The following is a 25,009-nucleotide window of genomic DNA, read 5'->3' as shown; positions in this document are numbered from 1 at the left end:
TCCAGCACCTCCAGCACCTCCAGCTGCACAGTATTGTACTTTTGTGAATTACTTTAAATCTGACGGTCGAATCTTGTTAACAGAAGCTAAGTATCTGAAACAGGTCGGGATAAAAAATACAAAGACGAGGCCTAGAATCAAGACATAATCCATTGGGGTTAACATTTTTTTTAATACTTGAATAGGGAGATGAAGCATTGTCAAGGAGAATCATCATGTCACACTGGACAGTCAAATACAAGACAAATGTACCAGACACTGAACATCTCTTTTATAAATCTTTATGGCATCTTTGACAGGGGATTTTAAAAGCAGGCAGTAGACTCTTGCTGCAGTTCTGTGCATGCCCTGCCTCCATTGCTGGGTAGAGGGTTGTTGCACTGTCGACTTCTTGTCTTTTGCCCTCCGCTGCAGGATGACCACGCACCCCAGCAGCTCCAGTTGCCATCAATGACTATTTCTGTCAGAACGGATCAAACCATACCTCCTGTCAGTGTCTCAGCACAATTAGTGGACATAAATAAAACAAATACAACACTGTTACCAGATTATTATTATTATTGTTATTGTTTTTTAAAGTTGTCTTAACCTTTTTTCCTATTAGTGATCTCACAGGCTCTTCCAGTATAGCCAAAAGGACAAACACAGTCACACTTTGTACCTGTTAAGAAGAAAAAAAGATATTTCCTTCACTGTCACTATTTGCCATCACTATAATCATCACCAGATATCGCATTTAGATTTTGTTTCAGCTGAAACTTAAACAAAACAGTAGAAAAATGGGATTGTACTAAGATGTTGCAATTACTTCTTGAGTCTTTGATGAAAGACACATCCTTATTACATCAAAGTAAAGCTATCATAAGTAGCTTATGATACAAAGTAGTGCATTGAGTTTTCTGTGAATAAATGATGGAGATGGAACAAAGGAATCACTCCATGTTAATAGTTGTTGCTCAACAACAACAACTGGGTTACCTTTCAGAACAGCCACTCCATTGTTGCGACAGGGAGCACACCGGCATGGACTAGCCTCTGCCAAGTACTCTGACAGGGCTCTCTTCAGGCTTCTTTTCAGGACAGCATGCTGGGAAAAGTCTCTGGAGGTCACCAGCTCATGGAGTGGCCGTGTCTAATAAGACATAAATACTGTTTTAAATCCAGGATCTTTTTACTGTCCAAATAAAACTCTCTCCCTTTTTTGTACTGAGCTTACTGGGAAGCTCCACAAGTGCTGAAACCTGACTGTGCTGCAGCAAGGCAGCCTATTTGTCTTTGGCACACTTGCTTTTTGGCATCATTTTGTGTTTGCTCTTGCCATTGATCAGCTCGGTTTGTACTTTGCCACTGTGTGATTGTGCCAGTGCTTGTCATGCATCAATTAGTGAGGTCAGATGCCGTGTGAATAATTCCATCACATTTTTGAGCTGAAGCTGAGAAATATTTTAAAAAAAAATGAACAAAATGAACTATTTACTGCATTCATGTAAAAAAAAAAAATATAGACAAAAACAAACACACCCATTGTAGAGTATTATGTGTGGGACTCCAGCATGTAGCACAGCCAAAATAGAAGCAATAGACAGAAAAACTGCAATAGGCCTAGGCTGCTGGGGGGTTCCCAGGCTGGCTGCTCTTCCTGAGCCTGGCTCTTCCTTGCTAATAGAAGTTCATCTGATTATTGTTGTTTTCTTTGTTATTTTAGTATCTTCCCCTTACAATAGAAAGCACATTGAGGCGTCTGTTACTGTGATTTGGTGCTATATAAATAAAATTTAATTGAACTGAAATGAACTGAACTCACCGTTTGGCGAATGAAGTCAGGGTTGAACCGCACACCTTCACCCCATAGCCTCATTAGTTCAGGGGTGGGAAGCTTCTTGGACAACAAAGCAGAGACGGATTCGCTACTTCCACCTCTTACGATAGCAACAAAGTCTTCCACCACACTGCCAGTCCTTTTCTCCTCTGGAAAGAGACAAATTACTTACTTAAGCTTATTTGCTCAATGTAAGACAGACTGACAGAACTATGATCAAACAGGAGATCCCACCTCCCATCTCGTTCAGCAGGCCATCACAGGATCCTCCGTGAAACCCCAATGATAAATAGATACCGTCTATATTTGCGCCAACCTTTAAACCTGCCTCTACGCAGTTCTTGTAGTCTTCTAAAGAATATTCTGGGATAAAGAGAAAAAACCCCTCAGAGACCATTTCTTTCACGAAATAAAGCAAAGACTAGTTCAAACAGTCTTAAAGTGTTGACAGCTTATTTCTAACAGTAACGGTCTAGGATTTCTTGTCATGTCATCTAAATATGGAAACAACTGACTGAGAACGCCTAACTAAAGCTTGTTGAGGACTCCTACCTGTCTTTGCAAGCTTCTCTTTGTCCAAAATAATGGTGTGCTCATAGTCTCCTCCGAGGGCAGCCTCGGTGACATAGTGGGTGCCATAGTCCCTGTAAATCTGCCTGTATTCCCCATAATCATAAGCCTGCGGCAGGGCGCGTAGGCGCCGTAGAAACTCGGGGTGTAGCATTAAATCATCCGGCTTCAGCATGTACTGGGCCAACTCCAGCTCTGCCTTGGCCCTCACAAAGCTGTTTGTCTGGGCATCAGAGAATGCAGGTCAAAGTTATCACAATGCCTACTGTGTTAAGAATACAACATACATTTTGGATATGTGGATATTTGAAAACAGAGTGAGAAGTTCAAGGTAACGTAAAGAGATCTGCACGCATTAAAAACAACCCAAAACATGACACCTCACCGTCCCAGAGGCACTGCGAAGTTTCTTAACTGACTTGCTGTATTTGTTATCATTGTAGTTGATGCCAAACTCGAAAATTCCTGGAATGCCAAAGCCGATGGAAACAACGGTTTTGCTAGTGCGCTCCTTCATGGTGTAGTCCATGTAGTCAGAGTAGGATTCAAAAGCCTGCAGGCTAAAATCATAGGAGCCTCTCGTCTGTGGACAAAAAAAAAAATTAAATGTTTTGTGTGAAAACTAAATGGTAATGGTTAATTAGTCATATTAAGCGTGAACTGGCCTTTCTGTTCACCCCCATTGAGGTGTTAGCTCAAAAACAAGACAACAAAGGGTGTAGAGTAGAAAACCCTATTTTAAAGTTTTCAAAAATGGCGTGGCAAGATTCACAAGAGCTTTAATCTGTCCCCATACTTTCAAAAATGTGCACCCCTGTGGCACAACCCCAAAATTAAAAAAGGTAAACAAACAATTTACTGGCCACAATGGCACAAAAAAGTGATTTAAAAGAAGAGAACACGCTCATGTCTTTTAATGATCTGACAGTAAAGTTTAATTTGGAAGGACCCGGCCATTAGAGATTGTTTGAAAGATAAAATAAAGCTGTCTCAGGAGACAAATCTTCTAGAGAATTTCATTTTACTTACACCCTTACTTACAAAAAGATCTGGATTGATCCTTTGATAAGGGAACATGGGATTCAATCATCTCTGAAAATGGGTTTTACATAAGGGAAGCTAGAGGTAAATTTATCCAATATAAAATTCTTAACAGGTACTATTACACACAGATGAGACTTTATAAAATTAGTAAACATGACTTGTGTTGGAAGTGCATAAAAAGCAAAGGGTAAGCTAGTGCAAGCTATGTGGGAATATCCACTGGTCTCCCCAATATGGGAAAATGTTTTAAAATATATGGAGGGCTGGGTGAAATTTAAGTTTCCTAGATCACCAAGACTGTGCCTATTGGGGGACAGAGGCGAGGTGCCAGAGCTAGAAAAAGCAGGCTTCAGTGTTAAACACTGGGCTTGTGACCTGTGTTCGTCTTATTTTAACACTTTGGAAAGTGCCTCGGACCCCTACTGTTTCTTTAAATGTTCAAAAAATAATAAAAACTTAAAACAAATAGTCATATTAAGAGTACTTTGAACACAGATGATACTGCAATGATATAACAATGGCATAGCAACATGGCAACATGGCAACAATTTTGTTTTAAAACTTCAACAAACCATTAGTAAATGAATTCGTTTATGAATACTAGACCACAATACTGGACAGAAGTGTGTTTGTCTGCTTTTTCACCTGAAAGGTATACTGTTGTAAGTTGTAGGGCTTCCTGAATCTGACGTCCTGGATGTAGTGGGGCAGGCAGCTGCCTGCATAGTATCTGTTATCAAGCACCACTCCTTCCAGGTTACTGTTCAAGATGTTTATTCTGAAAGAACAGCAATAATTCTGTGCATGGATTGGATTTAGAAGAGTAACATGTAAAGTGTGCGTGTTAGTCCCCATAGGGAAATAGTTCCTCTGCATTTAACCCATTCACCCAGTGAAGCAGTGGGCAGCCACCAGTGCAGAGCCCGGGGAGCAGTGTGTAGGGATGGTACCTTGCTCAGGGGTACCTCAGGGTAGCCGTTCAGTGGAGTCGAACCCCCGACCTTCCGATCATGGGGCCACCACTCTACCTACTGAGCTATCCCTAACATGCTTGGATAGAAGTACAAAGTACATAAAACACAAGTAATAACAATAATTTGGACTTGCACAAGAGACAGACTAGTGGAAACATAGCTCACCCTTTGGCAAGGTTTTCGATTCCCCAGTACTCCTCAGCCTCCTGCCTGCAGGGCTTGGGAACCTTCCTGCAGCCATTTTCATCTGACATGTCCCCACAGTCATCCTCCCCATTACACTGCAGAGTTCTAGGAATACAGCGACCTGACAGAGTAGAGGAATATATGGTGTTAAACCATGACTTCTTTCCAGACAGGCAGTGTGCAGAATAAGTATGTTTGCAGAATTGGATCCATTTTGCAAAATTATCTGTAACATAAAATCAAAAAAAAAATGTGTTTCAAAAGTGGATCTTTACTTTCAAGTGAAGAGTTAGATAAGAATTAGATGAAGAGTTGATTTGATTCTCAACATGTCTCTTTGTCAAGTGGTGGTCATCAGTTTGCTAAGCTTAGGGAATAAAGCAAGTTGGACTCTGCTCCAAATAAAGAATATTGACTCCGGAAAGTCACAACTTATCCCAAAATGTAATCTCTCCAGTGAATCCTGGGTCTTCCCTGTGGCCTCTTCCCTGAACACATCACCTAGGAGGCACTAAGGAGGCATCCTGGTCAGATGTCTCAACCACCTCAACTGGCTCCTTGCATCCTGGAGGACTAGCCGCTCTATTTCAAGACCCCTGCTGACCCCCTGTCACCCTTTGGAGGATGTTCATTTGTGCTGCAATCTCGTTTTTCTATCCATCCATCCATTCGCTTCCGCTTATCCTTTTCAGGGTCGCGGGGGGCGCTGGAGCCTATCCCAGCTGTCATAGGGCGAAAGGCGGGGTACACCCTGGACAGGTCGCCAGTCTGTCGCAGGGCTAACACATAGGGACAGAGAACCATTCACACTCACATTCACACCTAGTGACAATTTGGATTAATCAATTATCGAAGTCACATTGCCCAGCCTTGCCCCCCTTAGTTCCTCTTCATGCCCTGTCTCCGCAGTCTGATGTGTGATGTGTGAAGGGTCCGGGCTGTGAGGATTATGGCAGTGATGACTTTTCCCAGGAGAAGCTGGGACCCTGTTTACTAGAAGGTTTTAAAATTTCTGTACTTTTAGGTGACAGGAGACATGTGGCCTGGTCAAAACACAGAGAGCTGCACTCTAAAAGATCTTTAAACATAGTAAACATACCTTGTGTGCCACAGACTGCTCCCAAACACGAGGGGACAAGTAATACCTCTAAAACACTTAAGTTGGCTTTATTAAACATTAGATCTCTAGCTGGGAAAACATTTTTAATTAATGATTTAATCACTGAGCACAGCCTTGATTTTATGTTTTTAACTGAAACTTGGTTGGACCAAAGTAACAGTGGAGCTGTTCTCATCGAGACGACCCCTCCTAACTACAGTTTTATCAGTGAGGCCAGGGTGAGCAGGAGAGGAGGAGGGGTTGCTGTCTTATTTAATGAATCATTTCAATGTAAGCAGCTATCTCCTGGAAGTTTTCAGTCTTTTGAATATGTGGCTTTACAGCTGAAGGCCCCATCCAAAGTTGTGTTTCTTAATGTTTACAGGCCTCCCAAATACTGCACAGACTTTTTTAATGACCTCAGTGAACTGCTGTCTGTGATCTGTGTTGATTTTGACTGTGTAATTATTGTTGGGGATTTTAACATTCATGTGGACAACCCTCAGGACAAAGGGACTAAAGACCTGAGTAACACTCTGGGCAACTTTGGGCTGACTCAGCATGTAACAGAGGCCACACATAATAGAGGACACACTCTTGACCTACTGATCTCCAAAGGCCTGAGCATTTCAAAGGTTACTGTGTCTGATGTGGGCCTGTCTGATCATTACTGTGTTTTCTTTGAAAGTAAAATCTCAGCCCACACAAATATATCAACAACAGTGATCACAAAACGGTGTATAACTGAACACAGTAGTGCAATTTTTAACCAGGTCTTCCCATTAACACCTGACCTGCCCAGAGGGTCAGTCAATGAGCTCGTCAATAGCTTCAATGCTAACATGTTAAATGTAATGGACACTATTGCTCCCATTAAGGTGAAGGTTATCTCTGGAAGGAAAAAGTCTCCATGGAGAAACTCCACACTGGTGAAAAATGAAAAAAGAGAGTGTAGGAAAGCTGAGCGCAGATGGAGAAAAACAAACCTCCAGGTTCATTATGACATTTATAAAGAGAAACTTCACAATTATAATTTACAACTGAGGAATGCAAGGAGGTCCTACTTCTCTGACATCATCACTAAAAACAGCCATAATGCTCGGGTCTTATTTTCTACAGTTGACAGGCTAACAAACCCTCCTGTGTCAGTGGCAGCTGAACTTCATTCGACCATGGCCTGCAATGACTTTGCCAAATTCTTCACTGAAAAAATCCAAAAAATTAGACAAGCAATTGGTACATCAACAGCAGATCCAGGATATGTACTGTGTCCACCAAAAAACTGTTTAAACACCATGAAACAGTTTCAACCTATTAACAGCAAAGACCTGGAGGACATCTTAGGTCAACTGAACTCCTCCTCCTGCTGTTTAGATGTCCTGCCAACAAGTTTTTTCAAAAAGGTCTCAAAGACTTTAGAGTCAGACCTGTTACAGATCGTCAACTTTTCTTTACTATCAGGTGTGTTTCCAGAATCACTAAAAACTGCTGTAATCAAACCTATACTGAAAAAGGACAATCTTGACAAGACACAAATGAACAACTACAGGCCGATCTCAAATCTCCCGTTTTTAAGTAAGATCATTGAAAAAGCAGTTTCTCAACAGCTCAGTTACTTCTTAAAACAGAATAATTGCTACGATGCCTTCCAGTCAGGTTTTAGACAGAACCACAGCACTGAAACTGCTCTGACCAAAGTGTTTAATGACATATGTCTGAATACAGACAGTGGAAAAATGTCAGTCCTAGTTTTACTGGATCTCAGTGCAGCATTTGATACAGTTGACCACAACATATTACTCAAACGACTGGAGAACTGGACAGGTCTTTCAGGAACTGTACTAAACTGGTTCAAAACATACTTAGAAAACAGGAAATACTTTGTATCAATAGGTAACTTCACATCTGAGCAGACAAGTATCACATGTGGAGTTCCCCAAGGTTCCATCTTGGGACCCCTTCTGTTTAACATCTACATGCTCCCACTGGCACAGATTATAAACAACAACAAAATAAACTATCACAGCTATGCAGATGACACACAAATATATATCACAATGTCACCAGGAGACCGAGGCCCTGTACAGGCTCTTGGTAAATGCATTGAGGAAATCAATGACTGGTTGTGCCACAATTTTCTCCAGCTAAACAAAAACAAAACTGAGGTAATAGTCTTTGGAGCCAAAGAAAAATGATTACAGGTCACCAGAGAACTTCAATCTATACATCTAAAAACCACAAACCAGGCGAGAAATTTGGGTGTAGTGATGGATGCAGACCTAAACTTAGAAAAACACATTAAGACAATAACAAAGTCAGCTTACTATCACCTCAAGAATATATCAAGGATAAAAGATCTGATGTCTCAACAGGACCTGGAAAAACTAGTCCATGCATTCATCTTTAGTAGGCTTGATTACTGTAACAGCATCTTTACAGGTCTACCTAAAAAATCAGTCAGACAACTACAGCTCATTCAGAACTCTGCTGCTCGAGTCCTCACTAAGACCAAAAAAGTGGACCACATCAGTCCAGCTCTGAGGTCCTTACACTGGCTGCCTGTCCGTCAGAGGATAGACTTTAAACTTCTGATGCTGGCCTATAAAGCTCTGAATGGTTTAGGACCAAAATACATCAATGACCTCCTGACCCAGTATGAACCTTCCAGATCCCTCAGGTCATCTGGATCCGGTCTTTTATCAGTTCCCAGAGTCAGAACCAGACACGGAGAAGCTGCATTCAGCTTTTATGCTCCTTATATCTGGAACAAACTCCCAGAAAGCCTCAGATCAGCTGAAACACTCAGTTTATTTAAATCCAGGTTGAAGACTCACCTGTTCTCAGCTGCATTTGAATAAAGCACCAAATCCACACTTTAAGCTTAAATTTCAAAACTTACATTTAACTACTGATTTTATCTACTGTTCTGATTTTATCTGTTTTGATTTTATATACTGTTTTGTTTGTTTGTTTGTTTGTTTGTTAATTAGTTAGTTAGTTTATTTGCTTGTTTTAATCAATTTTAAATCATGCTTTTTATTTGTTCTTGTTTCTAATGTCTCTGTAAAGCACTTTGAATCACCTTGTTGTTGAATTGTGCTATACAAATAAACTTGCCTTGCCTTGCCTTGCCTAACCTATCCCCACAAGTCTCCCCCCACAATCTCATTTTTCTAGTCACTCAGAAAATAGGTCAATCCGTAAAATTTAAGTTGTATCTAGGTTGGACAGTCAAAAACTTTGTTTAAAAATAGATAATTTACGATTATATAGTGGCTGAACCCAGTAAAAATTAAATTGCTAGATAATTTGAAATTTTCTGACTGGAAAGAAGACTTGATTATATCAAACACATAACAGTAACGTCCATGCAATGTGAATTCTTAAACACTGAAAAACTACTGCTGTGTGATTTCTATTCCGACTGTTGGAGTTACCTGTTTGGGTGCAGAGGAAGCCCTCACAGAGAGGAACACTGTCACAAGTGTAGCGGGCTGGAACATTACAGGCCTCCTCCTCCCTGGCATGGGAATTGCACTGTTCCCCTCCAAACTGAGAAGGCTGCTCCACTTTGGCATAGCGATACTGTGATGTTGCGGGTCACAGAAACACAAGAGATTTTGCCAGTATCCAATAACGGTGGCCTGAAAACTGCTCCCGGGGAGCTATCAGCTGAAATCACATTAGCAGGCTCTTTCCACTTTGTCATGTCAAGGTTATTAATCCCTTTACTTGTAAAGTGGATAAAATAGAGCACTGAAGTATATCAGCTGAGTCCTTCACCAGACACTGAGCTCTCAGCTTTCACAAAAACAGGTCACAAGTGTCAAAATGTAGAATGCTCCAGATTTAGCTCTCAATCCTAGCCCCATAGGAATGATTCATCCAGTCTAAACTACGCTAAATTAAGCTAATCTGTGGAAATGTAACATTTGATTTAAGAAGTTTATCTGGCTAGTAATTCTGTGGGTTAGTTAAACTAAAAATAGTATTGCTTGATTTCTGAGTTTGAGATGAAAGATTTTGTTTCAACTTTTGATATTTTAGGAAACATATTTTATTTGCCTTTTGCCAAAAATTCCCATTGAAACAATGCTAAGTTAGTTGCTAATTTAGCATTTTTATATTTAGCATAATTTAGCAGATTTATTTTTAAAATATATAGGTCTTCTAGGCAAATTCTACATTTGGACTAAACCAGGCAAGCCGTTTCCACTGTAGATGATCTACTATTAGCCGACTGCTGCCTGAAGCTTCATGGTTCAGACTTGATAATAGTACGCTCTGCTCATCTACTTTCAAACAAATTCTTTTAAATAGTCTTTAATACCTCTTTTTGTTTGCCCTATCTCTAAAGCAGTCTACAGTATAACCAATGACCAACCACTGTTGGGGGTAAATTCACATGAGGCTGAATCACAGGCTGTTCCACATTCTTGGACTAACAATGACTGTATTTTTTTCTAATTTTTTATTAAAGCATTGCATTCAGACTAAAGTTCTGCTTGTATTTGTCCACTGGTCAGCTGCTCTGTGAGGCAGCACACGCTTAGCTTATGCATAGCTGCATGAATCAGATTGTCTGATGAGATCCAGTCATATTTCTGCAGATTTCACTGTATGTTCTTGTTGATTTAACTAACATCTCATAGCCATTATACTTACTTTCTTCTTTTGACAGACGTCACAACGTGACCATGCGCTCCACTCTGACAAAATGCAATCCACTGGGTGAATTACCACTGGGTCACCCACTGACCGGGCTTGACGACTGCTAGGGTCTTCATTGCTTCCTGTGGCCACTGCAAAGTTACTGTTACATGCAGATTAAAAATCACATCAAAACAAATAGAGCAATGCGGCACTGGGAGCAAAGGTCATGTGCTTTTTTCAAAAGCATCTGATCAAAATATAATAGCTTGTGAAAGGAACACAGATTTAAGTGTCAAATGAGGTGCTTCTAAACTTCCTAGTTTGTCAGCTGGTCTTTGACAGATAAATAGTTACAACAATTAATTCCTGTGGAACCTACTCAGCAAATGAAAAATAAGCTTATCAATTCATTGCAGTTAAAAAAAATAAATCTCCTACCTTAGCAGCACCAAACTCAAAGTAACGTGGAGTAGACAACTGTGCAAATTGATTGCACTGCTCTGTATCACCACAGAAAGCATGTGTGTTGTGACTGACTGTGAATGAGGAGAAGACACTCTGCTCTCTATGTAAACAAAGCCTGATCAATAATGGACTGTATATGAACTGCTGCCATTAAAGTCAGATGTGGAGCTGGAGTCAGAATACTGCAGGCATTCAGGGCCACAAAGCCAATGTTATGGTGTTGTCTGTGTGGCTGGGACACATACCTCAAGTTTACTTAAACATTATAGAATTTGCAGAGCTTGCAGGTTTGGTCAGCCCAAATTATATGGATGTATTTTTAGTTTTCATAAACCTTAGTCTGTATAATCTGTAGGAATCAATGAATCTGGATGCCTATAAAGTATTTCCATTAAAATATGCCAGTGGTGAAATATCAAGAGTTTGTAATGAAGAAAATTCCAGCAAAGTCATTTGAATCATGTTTCCCTACGTGTGACCTTTAAGCTTTATTTATCTTGACTGGTTTGCGGGATTTCACAGAATGACACAACCACAGGAGTCAGCTGTACTTAGTGAAAAGCAATGAAAGTAAAGAAACTGCCATTACTCACACTGAGTGTGCAACGGCTGCTTTGTCATGTTATACATTCAAAATTTAGGCTTCTGCTTTGTAAAGATAGTAGTGGTAGAAGCTAAGTCACATGCAGACATTTAAGTACAGTAGTAAAGTATATACACTCCTGTGCAAAAGTCTTGAGCCACCCCTAATTTCTTTCTATTTTGTTTTGAAGGAGCCAGACTTTGTTGTAATGTTTTAAAGTGGTCTTGAGCGATAGTTCTCCAGGCTTTCCAAAGGTCTTTCAAAGTTCTTCTTTCTCCTCATTTTCAGTCCAGTCCATGTTTCTGGCCATTTTTCCAGGAATGTTTTCTGTTTGTTTGTTGAGCCACTAACACTGACCTATTACTCATTCAAACTGGGCTAGAATCACAAAACCTAGCAAATTAAATTGTGTCTTTAGACATTTTCTTACATTGGTTACTTTTCCACTTATTTCCAGTCCTGTCTATGTACCTGATCATTTTCACATGAGTGGCTTTGTTGTCGTTGTTGTTAAACCACTTAAGACTGACCTATGGATATTTCAATGCATTTAAATGATATTTTGTTCCAATTTCTTTAGTTGCATCTATGAAAAATGCCAAAGTACAGTTTTACAGACATACTTTTGCACCAATAAGGAGCAGCAAAAAATGGCACATCTTAGCTTAGCATGGTGTGCAGTGTGTTATTCAAACATCTGAGGAAACTGGACAAATAGAAGACAGAAGAAAGTGACGAACAGTATCTGAAAGTCACGCTGGGGGAAAAATCCCAGAAAGACCCGACACATGTCCTGAAAGACGCATCTGAATCTTCAGCTGATCTATTCACTGTTCATTGAATTTTAATTAGAAATGGCCTCAGTGGGAGGGTGGCTATCAGGAAGCCGTTATTAACGAAGGGAAACAAGGAGAAAAAACTCGGGTACACCAAACTGCACAATAGCAATTTTTTGATTTGTCACTAAAACAGTCACCACTTTTCGAAAACCAGATAATGAGTTTTTTGCAGATTCAGCAAAATGTTTCCCCCTCTAAAATACTTGCTTAAATATGGATGAATCTGTAAAAATGGAGATGTAATTTTTCATACACATACACACACACTAAAAAAAAAAAAAGCAAAGGCAATGGTGGGAATCACATGGTATTTTATTTGTGACTGAACAGTGGCATGGGTACAGTGTATGGGGGAAGTCATAGACGTACAAAAGTCCTTTTTTTTTCCTTTTTCATGACAATTCTTAATTCCATAAATAAAATTTACAAAATATTTTGGGACTATTTCTCATTTTTCTTACACAAGCAGGGGTACAGTTACCATTTGTTTTTGTAAGTCTAGCAGTTAATAGTGATATCTCTATTGTTCATATTATATAAAGTTGCCTGTCTTTTCAACCGTCTTACTTCAGTGGAGCAGACCTACAGTATGCCTAAGTGCTTTGTCACAACAATGACCTGCTTACTGTATACACCGACAAATGAAAAAGAAAACGATAAAAGACGATAAAAAGAAACGCGATAAGGCATTGAAACGCTATCGACCGTCTCCGAGCTTGGCGTGATCGAGCCACGTCAGTGCAGGATGAGTTGATTCTGCTCGCCTATTAAACCAGAGATACGGTTAGATGACAGGCAAAGTGTAAACAACGTGACCTCAGTTGGAAATGTCAAATATCTAAAAAGCAAAGCGTCCTATCACTACAACAAAAAAGAAAAAGCGGTTGTGGTTCCGGCCCCGTCGCTCGTGTCATATTTCAAGTTCAAAATGAGCAAAAACTGGGTCTAGTAGTTTTTTTAAATTTTCTTTTTAATGACAATGTAACACAGATTCACAGTTCATTTCTCACTAACTGAACAGAAGACAGTTTTTGAAATTTAAAAAAAGAAAAGAAAAAGGTGAAACAAATGTCCAGATGTCAAAAAAAAAAAAAAAGAAAACAAAGAAGAAGGAGGTGCTGGTAGGGCATTGTTTGAGAGAAACACAGGTAGTTGGCATCCAAGAGGCAGAGAGCTATCTTATGGCACAGAGGCTCGGGTGTGGGGGACTGGGAAGATTCTTATTTACAAAATAGATGTTTGGCAAATCTTGATTTCCATGCTGATGCCTCAGAGTCATGTGGATATCTGCAGTGACTCAGCGTCATCAACCGAGAATTCACAGCTTATAAAATAAAAACAAAAATGAAATAACCTTTCTTTTTTTAAAAATTTGTTGCAGGCCTAGAAGGAAGCTGCGGAGATCAGCTCTGCTCACAGCCGAGTCCGCTGAACCCATGTTAGGTCTGTTCATGCAAATGGCTGAGTCGGTGGAGCGACGCTATGAGAACATTTGGCAAATCTTCCTGCTGTGCACAGTGTTTGCTGGTGGCAGCTGACGAACTTGAAGGTCAACCGCATCCAGTAGGACACTGCTCCTCTCTCTTTTCCAAAAAATAATTTGCATCATCAGTGTAACCATGTTGTTTTTTTCTTTTGTCTTTTACATCATTGCAGATATAAACTCATTAATCCAGAACAGGAGGACGCAATCACCTCCTGTTGTCAGTTTCGGTCAAAGATAAAAGGTCACTTCCTGGTTGAAAGGTCAATTGATTGGACGATGAAGCCAAAGTCTGGAGTACAGTACAGTACAGTAAGCGGCCTCTGGAGGAAAGCAGATCCTAGGATAGCCAGCTATTAAATAACTGCCAAAATATCCTTTAAAGGTTGAAAAAAAAACAGCAGTTTGTGTTTCAGGCTGTGAGATGCTGCTGCTCACAGTCGCTCATCTCTCTTTTCTTCTTTTTCTCGTGAGCTCATGTTTCGGCCTTTAGAGCTTCCATCACCCTAAAAGACAAACAGCAATAATTTCAAAATCACTTAGCGGCACTAGTGCTGTTACAACTTTCGTCACAAGGTGGCAACATTGTGCCTTCCTTATTTCTGTGACGAAGCAGAGAGCTGGAGGACAGAAACAGAATTTAAACCAAGGCCCTTTCTCAACTGGCCACTCATTCACATGGAAAAAGGAGATATACTGACAGGTGAAAATACAGGGATAATAAAAAGAGACAGAGAGAGGGAAGAGCAGGATGAGAGGAGCTGGGGAGAGAGGACCCAAATGCAACAATGTGAAGACAGCTGATATTTAACTGAGAAAATCAGAGAAAGAAGGAAACCATGAAATACCAACTCACTGTCTGATGTTCTCTAGCTGTCTTCCTGTGGACATGTCTGATCCTGTGGAGGATCAGCAGCTTCGCTGGGCACAACGGCAGAGCCCTGAGAGAGAAAACACAATAAAATTTCTCCTTTAGACGTGACGTGTTTGTCAAGATCAGGCGATCCTCAGCTTGTTAAACCTCCTGCATTTCCCCGAAAAACAGGAAAACATTTAGGAAAGTGACATCGAGTTTAATTACCTTGAAATTTTGCCTTATTATACATGATCTAATCAAAGCACTTAAATCATTTTTGACCTTTCGTGTTTAATTGACTTGGCATTTTTCTAGAAAAAAGGTTAAACTCTCATCGAATTTGGCCATAATAATCACGACATTCTAATCTGCGTAATTACATGTTACATAATTGAGAATAGGTCACCCATGTGGCAGTAATGGATTGTAGCATCATGCTAGTCAGCTGTTCTATGAAAAATCTATGAATCTAAATGACTGACATGACCCCCAGAGGGGCCGTCCTCACCGATTGTTCCTCCTTAGCGTTGCTGGAGTTGCCCTCAGGGTCAACAGGGGAGTGATCTGTGGGTGGGTCACTGCCTTGGGAAGGGGGGCAGTCTGAAGATGAGCTCTGCTGTGGGGCTGGAGTGGATGCTAAGGAAAAGAACATAATCATGAAGATGAAAGAAAAATATTCACAGAACACAGTAAAAGGACTTATAGATGGATTTTGTGCTAATCTGCTCTGTCAGTATTCTGGCATCGTGGCTGGTAGCATGGATGTGCTTATAGGGAAGCAGTAAGTTTAAAACTATGACCTTTATTGCTTGTCATCACCTATCCTTTTTATCTAATGTACTTGACATTCTATAAAACTTAGGACAACCCTCTTCATTTTCTTAAGGTTAACAGAGTTTTTCGGTTAAAGCTGTAAAGACACAAGGCAAAATGTACAGACATGCTAGTAGTTTTGTGACATTATGTAGGCTATATAAAACTGAGGTGAATGCTAATGTCTGCATGCTAACATATTAGCTTTTTGATTTTTAGCAGGTGTACAGCAATGTTAGTGTGCTAACATTTGTTCAGTAGCCCAGTTGCTAATTGCTTATTAATTAGCTAATTAAGTAGCTAATTGCTAATTAACTTGGGTGTTGATTTGTACCACAGTGAATATAAAACATGTACAAGTATTTTGTAAATTTTGGTCATACTATGTTACAAAATGTACAATTATATGTGGTATTTTCATTGATTAATGACTTAGCATTCTTAGCTAATGTTAGCCAAGTCGTTGCAGCCAGTTTTTTTTAAAAATTACATGTATTAAAACTATATGCATATAACATATATGCATGTAACTTATTTTAAGGTAGTACATATAATTGTTACAATAATATAAGTAATTTAGAAAATACTTCTATTCTCTATGGAGGAATATCTGCACAGAACTAAATCAAACATTTGTAAGCCCACTGTTGTCCAAAGTGTTGACCTTTTTCAAAAGGGGATCGAGAAGATGAAAAAAATGCATTGAGCTAGTCATATAAAGTGGCACAGCTGCCGGTTTGAGTAATTATGTAGAAGGTAAATAATATAAAACACTTACGAGACTCAGTAGACGGTGAAGTCGATGTACCTGGGCTCAGAGTCATCCTAGAGAGATCAAGGTCGCTACAGCTCCCTTCTTCTTCCTGGGTCGTAGCAGCTGGAGGTGGCAGGAGCTGACTGCAGACCAGTGTGTCCGGTACACTCATGAGGCCTGGGGTGCCGCACCTGCTCACCCCTGCTGATACAGCACCAGGTTCTACTGATACAGCTGCTCCCGATGTAGAAGGACCCTCACCTGCATCTGAGTCGAGGCCTTCTTTACCCAGGCTGAGCTGCTTTTGGAGCAGGGTGGGGTCGGCCGTATGCTGGGGGCTGGTGATGGCTGAGGATGGGGCTGATAGGTCGCAGGCCTGGGGGCACATTGTGGTTATGGGTACTAAGCCCTGGAGCATGGCGGCCGGGATGGCGTGGCCCCCCACGCCCACTGTCTGGGCCGGCATGTAGGCTGCCATAGCTGCCCACTGCTGCTGTGTAGCAGGGAAAATGTTGGCCTGGCTCCAGATGACCGGCTGACCACTGGGGAGGACCTGAGCCACCTGCAGAGGTGCCTGCACAGGGAAGGCCAGAGTCTGAGCCTGGGCAGGAAATGGCTGCTGAGCCCACTGTGCTGCCTGCACAGGGCCCATGGTCATATAACCTGAAACAGGAACAAGAGTGACAGAGAAAAGAAAAGGAAACGATTAAAGGTCTCCGTGGTTACCAATTTAGTGCACATTATTAAAATGACAGATACTAATCTATAAATACTTCCAATCTTTAAAAATGAGCTATTTAACTCTGAACATAAGAGCAAAAGAGATGCACTTGAGGAGATCATTCTTTTTACAGTCTTAGATTCACAGGGACTTTTCTTGTCGACCTCATTTTGGCACTATAATCTTTCCAAATCATATTTTTGTCACATTTATGCTATTATTTGTGATAGTACAGTCACAAACTTGTTTGAAAATGGTTTGCTGCTGTAGTGCTCCAAGTCATCAGAATGACTTAAATTTAATTTTTCCTTCTTACTCTTTAAATCTTACTGTGAATGAAACCAAGTCAAAATCGGACAGATGGCTGGCTATAAATGTATATTAGAGAACATACAGAGGTACAATCAATGTACAATCCAGTTGGAAACCAGTGCTGCACATGTAGTATAAATAAGAACTACAACAATGTTCCTGCATGAGGCCTGCTGACTTCATATTATAAGCGCTGTTATCTTAGACAGACACACTGTGAAAAGAATGATTGTGAAGGTTGTTGTTTCTTGCATCTAAAAGGATGTTGCTCTTCAGCGAGCTGCTGGTTAAATGATACATCTTTTTTTTCTTCAGTTTTATACAATGTCAGTTGTTTCAGTAAAGTATGCAAAATCACTGTAGTGGTCCTTCAAGTAACACCACTTTGCTGTATCTCACCACAGGTTTACAGCCTAATTAAACTGCATCTCTGTGTGCGGTCCTTAAAGTCGCTCACTGCTAAATCTTGGCAAGATTTTTCATGAACATCAAAGAGCCACGTCGCCACCGGCGTTCTTTATTTTTTCTCGCATTGTGGAAAACGATGAAGCGTTTCAGCCTGGGTATGGATACCTGATGGCACAGAGGTGGGGCTGAAGGGGGCGTACAGCTCAGCAGGAGTGTGTTGCTGCTGGCGGCTGCTCCTGCTAGGGTCCAGTGTGTTGGCAGGTGATGGGGGCATCTGGGAGGAAATGCATACACACACACACACACGCACAGATGTCACCGTGCTATCAAAGTCACCTAAAAGTCACAATATCTTTGGCTGCAGTGTCTGCCACATATTCAGGTCATTTAGATCTCAGTAAATAACCTAATGAAATTAAATGACATTACATGTTGGAGCTAAAAAAAAAGAAAGAGGGTTTGTGTTATAGTACTCACCGAAGGAGGAGTTGACATGTCGCCGAAAAGATCAAAGTGGTTGATATTCTGTCAGTCGAACCGAGGAATGAGGGAGAGAGAAAGACAAAGGCCAGTGATACATCACGCAAATGAGACTTGCACAACCATGAAGCCTTAAATTCATCTCCGGATAGGGTACGGTGGTTGCATGGGTGGGTAGGTGCGGGGAAGTGAATGTTACTCACAAAGGCAGTTTGTGCCGCGGATGGCAAGAAACAACTGTCCCCTCGATTCATTATCAGAAAATGGATCTAAAATGAATCTTTCGTAGCTCGCTATAATTGAGTGGGTAAAAGGCTATTCAGCCCTGTAAAGCAGACTCTGATTAGATATTCTTATGTGCGCCAATCAAGAGCCCCCCCACTCCCACCCCTCCCATGAGAGCTCGGGGTGCTTTATCATGCTGATTTCCCTCTGTGAGCACATACACGGGGGGACTGTGTTTATATCATCAAATGAATGAAGGAAGAAGCTCCTGGAACCACCCGACCGAGGCAATGAGGCCACCTCACCCTATAGGCAGATGTGACCCCTGCTCTAGTCCCCTCTGTCCTCCACTCACACTACTTAAAGGAGAGGAGACCTAGCTATGGGAGAGACTATGAGATGGCTAGGTTGCGTGAAATGTCTCTGAGGGGAGGGGGGGCCATGCACAAGCAGACAATGATTCACAAAAACACACAGGATTTACATGCTGTAAAAGAAACAGACAAACACACAAACACAACGTGGTCAAACTAAAGAAAGGAAAAGGGGGAGGAATCACAGCAATCCACGTTGCTGCCGACAGGGCGTTTATGTCCTCCTCCGATAAGCTGGGACATAACCGATTGTAACTGCATTTCGAAACCATCGAGGGGGATAGAATGAGTCAGAATTTGGAGCGAGATAAACACTGTACACAGAGATCTCTGCCCGCCGGCACCGACACACATCAGGGGAGCTCGAGGCTCTCAGAAAGCTCCAACTGAATGAACAGACAAGCAGTAACACTTAGAGATATGGAAGCGCTGCTACTTAATATACTGGCATGGGCTGTTCAGGTGAGATAGCAACAGGGGCTGGGACAGTTTATCTGTCTGATAGGCTGAGCAACAAGCACAAAAACAGCGAGGAGAAGGAGAAGAAGAGCACTTTGACGCAGCTGTTTTCAGAGGTTACATGGAGGTTCTTACTGGGTTAATGCTTGACAAAATTGGTTTGAATAAATGTTTTTTATCCTTTACAAGCGACTTGAGAGATGTAACAGCGTAGTCACTGCATGGCGGTGAAGAACTCATAAAGCCTAGCAAGATGAGATGAAATATATTTTCAGTTAGATGACATGGCAGGGGGATGGGGTCAAAAGTGCATTTCTTTTTATGCTGTTCTCTGGTCAGATGCTATTTGTTAAAGTAAAGCTTTTATGAGTGTTTGGCGGCCTTGGATAGTATGTAACTGCAACTACACCTCATGCAGCTCAACCCGACACCCACCCCCACCTACAAACCTCTCGTCCTCGACCTCTGAGGAAGATGAAGCAGCCACTCCTTTGTTTATCTAATCAGCCCCCTGCACCAGTCAGTTGGGACCAGCAAACAGATTCTTTGTCTTGACATGAATCAGATTGTGCAAAGATTCAGATTTTGGCTATGAGACCCGTCCTCTAACGTTGTGTGAAATTGCTGACATGCATGCTTTTGGTTGACAAATCAATTAGTTTCGATTCTTTAAGCATGCTTATCATGATCAGTAGCTTTGTTGTCACAGAAAAAAAACAGACGCAGACACACACATACACCCCTGTGTGACTCGTCCTTGTCTCGAGAAATTTGTTTTTAAAAGCCTGTCGGCTGTAATTCATAACTGAAACCATTAGATAACAGCAGATTAAATTACTAGAAATGGATGGTGGCTTAAGGCACTTCCTACAAGAGCATCTTAAAGAGAGGTTTGCAAGTAGAAAAATAGGAAAAGTAAATAATAATTCGAAAAAAACAAAACACCTACAGTCATGAAATGGCGTTTTGGGACATCATAGATCCCTTCCTTCTGCTGACTGGTTGGGACCTGCATTGGATTGGAGGTCGAGTCAAACGTAAGTCACATTCAACACCTTTTTTTTTCTTGGCTGAGTATTTAAGAACAAGAACTTACAAGAGCTGAAACATGTCGGAATCAATTTCTATCTGGGCCATTTATTTAGATGCGTTTTCATCGTTTAGCGCAATAGGATTATGCAGATTTTAAAGTTGCGGCACCAAATCAATTCTACTTAAATCAATATCGATTGCAAACAGTGCCTGAGAAAGGTGTGTGCTGGGCTCGTGAGTATTTGTTAATCAGCAACAGCACATCTCAACTAGTTTATCTGGCTATATATAAAGAAAAAAACCTCCTGAGCTCTGGCCTGTTCTGTTTATTTCGTTCACAATTATCCAAACTATCTGTTGCTCTTAAACTCATCTGTCACACCCCCCACTCCTCCACGCTCCTTCGACTGGTTAACTTTGGTTACGTTTTTTCCCCGAGTCTATTGATCTTGTTTCACTCTGAGATCAAATGGCATGGCAAGTGATTAATCTCTCACTCTCTCTGCATCTTTCATCTTCAGAAGAAGGCAAGATACAGAGAGGCAAAAAGAGGAGGAGGAAGAGAAGAGAGGGCGAAAGAGAAGGGGGGCTGGGGAATTGGATTAAACCATACGCCAGCTCCCTGGCACACACGTAGGAAAATATTTAGTATACACATCCAGAAATGCATACACTATTATATATTGTACATATATTTATTAGTTTCAGGTTGGCCATTCTTGTATTTTGCTCGTTTGTGTTGTTGTGTTTGCACATCTCTGTTGCTTGTGGGGCTCGCACACAAGAATTTCACTCGCATGTGCTGTGCCAGTGTGCCTGCACATGTGATGTGACAATAAAAAGTGATTTGATTTGATTTGATTTGATTTGGAGTCCTAGTTGGAGCTTCAAATGGTCTAAAACCAAAAGGTCATCGTATTGGATATATAAAAGCAGAATGTTATACAGGCTGTGGGTGAACTATTCAGACTAAACAACTGACCTTGACTCTGACATCATTTTTTTTAACGTAAAGTTGATGCCTTTTCAATGCCAGCATCTTTAAAGTTACAGCCCTCGAGATTTTCAACATTATTCATCATCTTTATGACACTTTTCAGCATTAGCCTTTACCATTTAGTAGATATCATTGTTTGCAAGGTAATCATCTTTAATATGATCTGCTGGTGCTCATCGTGTAATGATATTCAGTATGAACGTTTTTTTTTGTTTGCATGGAATTTTACTACAGAATTTCCTCGTCAGGAACATTAGCTTGATGTACTTATGAAAGTTTGGCATTTTTTAAATTCTTTAAGATGTGCTACGAAGTTATAATATTAGTACTGTTTGTATTATCTATCACAGGGTATGAAGAGGGAAGCAGAATGGGGGGCAATGTTTGTCTTTGTACCTGATAAACGCTCTCCTCTGACTGGGGGCCATGGAGGGGTTCGTGTCCAGCCTCAAACACTATGTACTAAAGAACAGAAGTAGTGGGCAAGGCGTATAGGTGCAGATAATAATGAGATGGAAGAGAGAGAGCAGAGAGAGACAGATTGGTATATAAAACAGAAAGACAGAGGTAGTGAAACATGACAAGAATACATGAAAGCACACAGGAGTGAGGATGGCGTCAAGTGGGAAATGAAATGAGATAGGAATATGAAGTGTATAAAAATAGGGCATGGGAAAAAGGAATGGGGAAGATGAAAGGAGGGAGAAAAAAAGAGTGAGGTGTGAGGAAAGAGCACAAGTATAACAGGTCAGGCAATAGTTCAAGGCAGTGTAGAGGTTTTAGCTTGAGGTCTTACTTCAACCTCAGAAATGCTCCACCTCTTCCAGAGAAAACAGACCTACTGGTCTGAATGTCCTTTAATGAAGTCTTAAAATCTGTCATTAATTCCTTTAACGTTTAAGAAGTGTTTCACATCTTGGGACATGTGCTTAGTCATCTTGCGTGTAGAGTAAGATGAGAGAACTGCAACTTTATAACACTGGCAATTGTAAATACTTAGCTGAAGCCAGCTAATTAGCTTATCATATAGACCAGAAAAGAGCTAGCCAGGCAACAACCACATTAATTAATGATATAAGTTATATAGTATGTATTATATCAATTACTGAATTATAAAAAAAAATCTAGGATGTTTTTTTGGTTGACAGCACCTGAAGAAAGTTAGCACAGTTAGCGAAGAGGAAAAATTAGCAAAAATGTCATTTTTACCCTTTGATTTTTCCAAGGAATAAAAACACAAAATTTACTTTTTAAAAGGGAGCTTAAGAGGTGCTAGTAAGCTTAATTTCTTTTCTTTAGACCCAGCCAGGTTGTTAGGCTAGCTATTACTTCTTTATGCTAAGCTAACTGGCATGTAGTTCCATGTTTGGGTACTGTTTTCAGACCATAGGCAGGATAACACAGATTCAGATCCTCTGAAGCTGAGAAGCCAGTGGAAGTGCTCAAAGCCACATTCTATCAGAAGGCCACCAGATGGCTGTGGTTGCAAAAAGACTACAGAGCCTATATTGGCTTCATGTGTGATTTCAAGCCCACAAAATGCTCAAAAGTGATGTTGAACCTACAGGACATGAAACCATTGGTCGTGAGAGAAAAAGCAACTTCAACAAAAGGAACATCAAACCCCAGCTACCAGGTTTTCCTCTTGTAAACAGTAACCCTACAGTGTGACCAAAATGGCCAACAAGTTAAGTCATTAGCTGTTATGCGCCGGCAAAGTCTTTCCTGATGACATTATGGGCTGAGTCGCTCATTTCAGGTCATATTGGTTATACTATGTTTCAGAATGGAGGACTATCAGTATTGTTTTTATTGGCCAATGGCTTACAAGTTTTTTTAGCCAGTGAGCGAGCAGGTTCACAATGAGACCTGCCTCTCTGGTCATATGGTTGTTAGTGGGTTTTTTTTTAAACCAATATCGTGACGGTGAGAGCACCAACCTCGAGGCTTCAAAACTAAGGGCCAGATTAACTAAATGGGTTAAAGTAGCTCATGAGCGCAATGCCGAAATAGCATTTATAGGTGTGCTTAGTTGTTCGGGTGATTTACAAAAGTTGCGCTGCTCTCTAAACCCAGTTAGTTGATTTCAATATCAAGCACAAAAATAAGATGTGCTTTTTTTGGCACTTAGCAATAATTTGCATGTCACAAACATTAATACATCATTTTGTGCACTTGATTTAAATATTTGTGTCCCTATATTTTGCATCTTGAGAACTACATGTGCAACAAGTATAGTTCCCACCTCTTGCACGCAATCTTGTCACTGTGATGTCTTTGTAAATGCCAACAGTACCTTTTGTTTTTACGCCTAAACCCAATTTGTGCTGGCACAACGCATTCGTAAAACTGATCCTAAGACTTTAGGAACCAATGAATGAAGTCATGTTTGCTAAGTCTAGCTTTTACACTGTCTGTGATACAGACATGAGAGTTGCACTGGTCCACTTATCTAACTCTTCGCAAGAAATCAATTAAGCATGTTTCCCCAGATGTCAAACAGTTCCTTCTGGGAGCAGGCTGGAGTTTTGTCAACCAACATCAACATAAATTGAAAGCTGCAAATGGAATGATCATACGTGAAAACATACTTGAAGAGCAAAGAACAGAGGTGAACTGGGAGGTGGTTGGACGTATCACTGAACATAGCATTCAGAGTAAGAGTTAGTGTTGTCTGTATTCAGTGTGAGCAAACACAGAGAAAAAAATGTTGAGCCAAATAAATGCACAGGGCAAAAGGGACGGGAATAACAACCAGTCAAGGGGAGGGGGGCATGTCTTTGGAAGAAATCAGAACATTGACACAGATCAACTGAAAAAATATGGTTTTACAACACTGCACTGGCAAATGGGTGTTGAATGGTTGAACAAAACTGTCCACTAGATGGTCTACTGTGTATTACTGGAATGGTGCAATATTTATGAATCATTAATTCAAGCATGTCAGTGGCTGATATAAATTAAGGATTATTTGTTTATATATTTATTCCAAGCTTAAAAAGTGAAAACAGCTAGAAAGCATCAAAGTCAGCAGTGTTTAGCTCCCGCTCTGAGTGCCTACGGACCTACCTGGTAAACTGGATCATCCACTTCATCTTCCAGGATAGTCTGTGTGTGTGGAACAGAAGGCAGATGACACATTTTGTTTTTCAGTCTCATTAGAGAATAAATTGAGAGAAGATGATAAAAAAAGAACCCCCATCACCACCAGCAACAACAACAAAAAAATACACTCATCGCAGCGTGACATTTCCTGCAAGCAGGCACAATTATAGACTGACAGCACGTTGCTTTTTAATCAAACAGTAATTTGGCACATCACAGACAAAACAACACATATTTCCTAGACGTGACAGTAATAATAATAATAATAATAATGATAAAATCAAACCAGCAAAACCTGTTGCTTTTCCATTGTAGTTAGATGTTCAGAACAGAAATCAATGGTCCAGACAAACACACAAAACAGCATCGCACTTTAAAGGAAGCTACAACGTGTTAAGATATTTGTTGTGTGAATGAATTGCAGGCGGAGTTATAACGTGTGATCTCACCTCCGAATTAGAAATGAAACTGAGTGGAAAACAACAAAAAAAGAAAATGCAAAGACTTCACGCAGGAAATCCTACCTGGTACACTGCCTGCTCACACTGTTTGTCCTTCTGGGCCTTCTTCTCCATCTCCTCCCGCTGTTTTATATCGTAGATGAGTGTGAAGAGGTCACGCAGGTCAATGATGAGAGGCTCCGCCTGGATGAGAGAATTGGAATATGATGGTGAAGGACTGAATTAAGAAAAGGTTAGCAATAGATGGTATATAATCAAAGTATCACCTTTCTCTCTCTCTCTCTCTCTCTCTCTCTC

General features: G+C 40.7%; 2 protein-coding genes across 4 annotated transcripts in view; both read right to left on the bottom strand.

Annotated features, from left to right (window-relative positions):
- Window positions 1–130: 130 nt before the first annotated feature.
- On the bottom strand, window positions 131–10,866 carry c8b (complement component 8, beta polypeptide). The gene is made up of 12 exons (XM_085389142.1): window positions 10,784–10,866; window positions 10,358–10,505; window positions 9,130–9,277; window positions 4,573–4,714; window positions 4,079–4,211; window positions 2,775–2,972; window positions 2,372–2,612; window positions 2,054–2,182; window positions 1,805–1,968; window positions 979–1,132; window positions 590–661; window positions 131–460 (listed from the first exon to the last, which is right to left on the bottom strand). Exons 1-12 carry the CDS (start codon window positions 10,864–10,866, stop codon window positions 306–308), a joined length of 1,767 nt encoding a protein of 588 aa, XP_085245268.1. The 3' UTR covers window positions 131–305.
- Window positions 10,867–12,542: 1,676 nt separating this feature from the next.
- LOC146648523 (disabled homolog 1-like) overlaps window positions 12,543–25,009 on the bottom strand; it is a 50,806-nt gene continuing 38,339 nt past the window's right edge. For 2 of the 3 annotated variants that reach the window (XM_085389144.1, XM_085389145.1), the window contains exons 6-15: window positions 24,776–24,895; window positions 24,216–24,254; window positions 21,543–21,608; window positions 20,067–20,126; window positions 18,057–18,104; window positions 17,745–17,853; window positions 16,163–16,801; window positions 15,080–15,207; window positions 14,572–14,656; window positions 12,543–14,221 (exon numbers count right to left, since the gene is read on the bottom strand). In XM_085389144.1, coding sequence (XP_085245270.1) covers window positions 14,585–14,656; window positions 15,080–15,207; window positions 16,163–16,801; window positions 17,745–17,853; window positions 18,057–18,104; window positions 20,067–20,126; window positions 21,543–21,608; window positions 24,216–24,254; window positions 24,776–24,895 — 1,281 coding nt within the window. In that variant the 3' untranslated portion in view covers window positions 12,543–14,221; window positions 14,572–14,584. Of the gene's footprint in view, window positions 14,222–14,567; window positions 14,657–15,079; window positions 15,208–16,162; window positions 16,802–17,744; window positions 17,854–18,056; window positions 18,105–20,066; window positions 20,127–21,542; window positions 21,609–24,215; window positions 24,255–24,775; window positions 24,896–25,009 lie in introns of all 3 variants that reach the window. The other variant, XM_085389146.1, reaches the window with a different exon arrangement.

Source organism: Rhamphochromis longiceps, linkage group LG18 (assembly GCF_057381845.1).
Source record: "Rhamphochromis longiceps isolate RC_006_pf linkage group LG18, R_longiceps_female_GT1.1, whole genome shotgun sequence".
Lineage (NCBI taxonomy): Eukaryota > Metazoa > Chordata > Actinopteri > Cichliformes > Cichlidae > Rhamphochromis > Rhamphochromis longiceps.
The sequence above is the reverse complement of the archived record's forward strand: the minus strand, read 5'-3'. Positions and strand labels throughout refer to the sequence as shown.

Coding starts and splice junctions, on each gene's coding strand:
- c8b (XM_085389142.1), bottom strand. CDS start 10,866: ATGCTTTCTGTGGTGATACAGAGCAGTGCAATCAATTTGCACAGTTGT. Junction 2,613..2,774: donor TTCGCAGTGCCTCTGGGACG/GTGAGGTGTCAT, acceptor TCTGATGCCCAG/ACAAACAGCTTTGTGAGGGC. Junction 2,183..2,371: donor AGAGAAGCTTGCAAAGACAG/GTAGGAGTCCTC, acceptor TCTTTATCCCAG/AATATTCTTTAGAAGACTAC.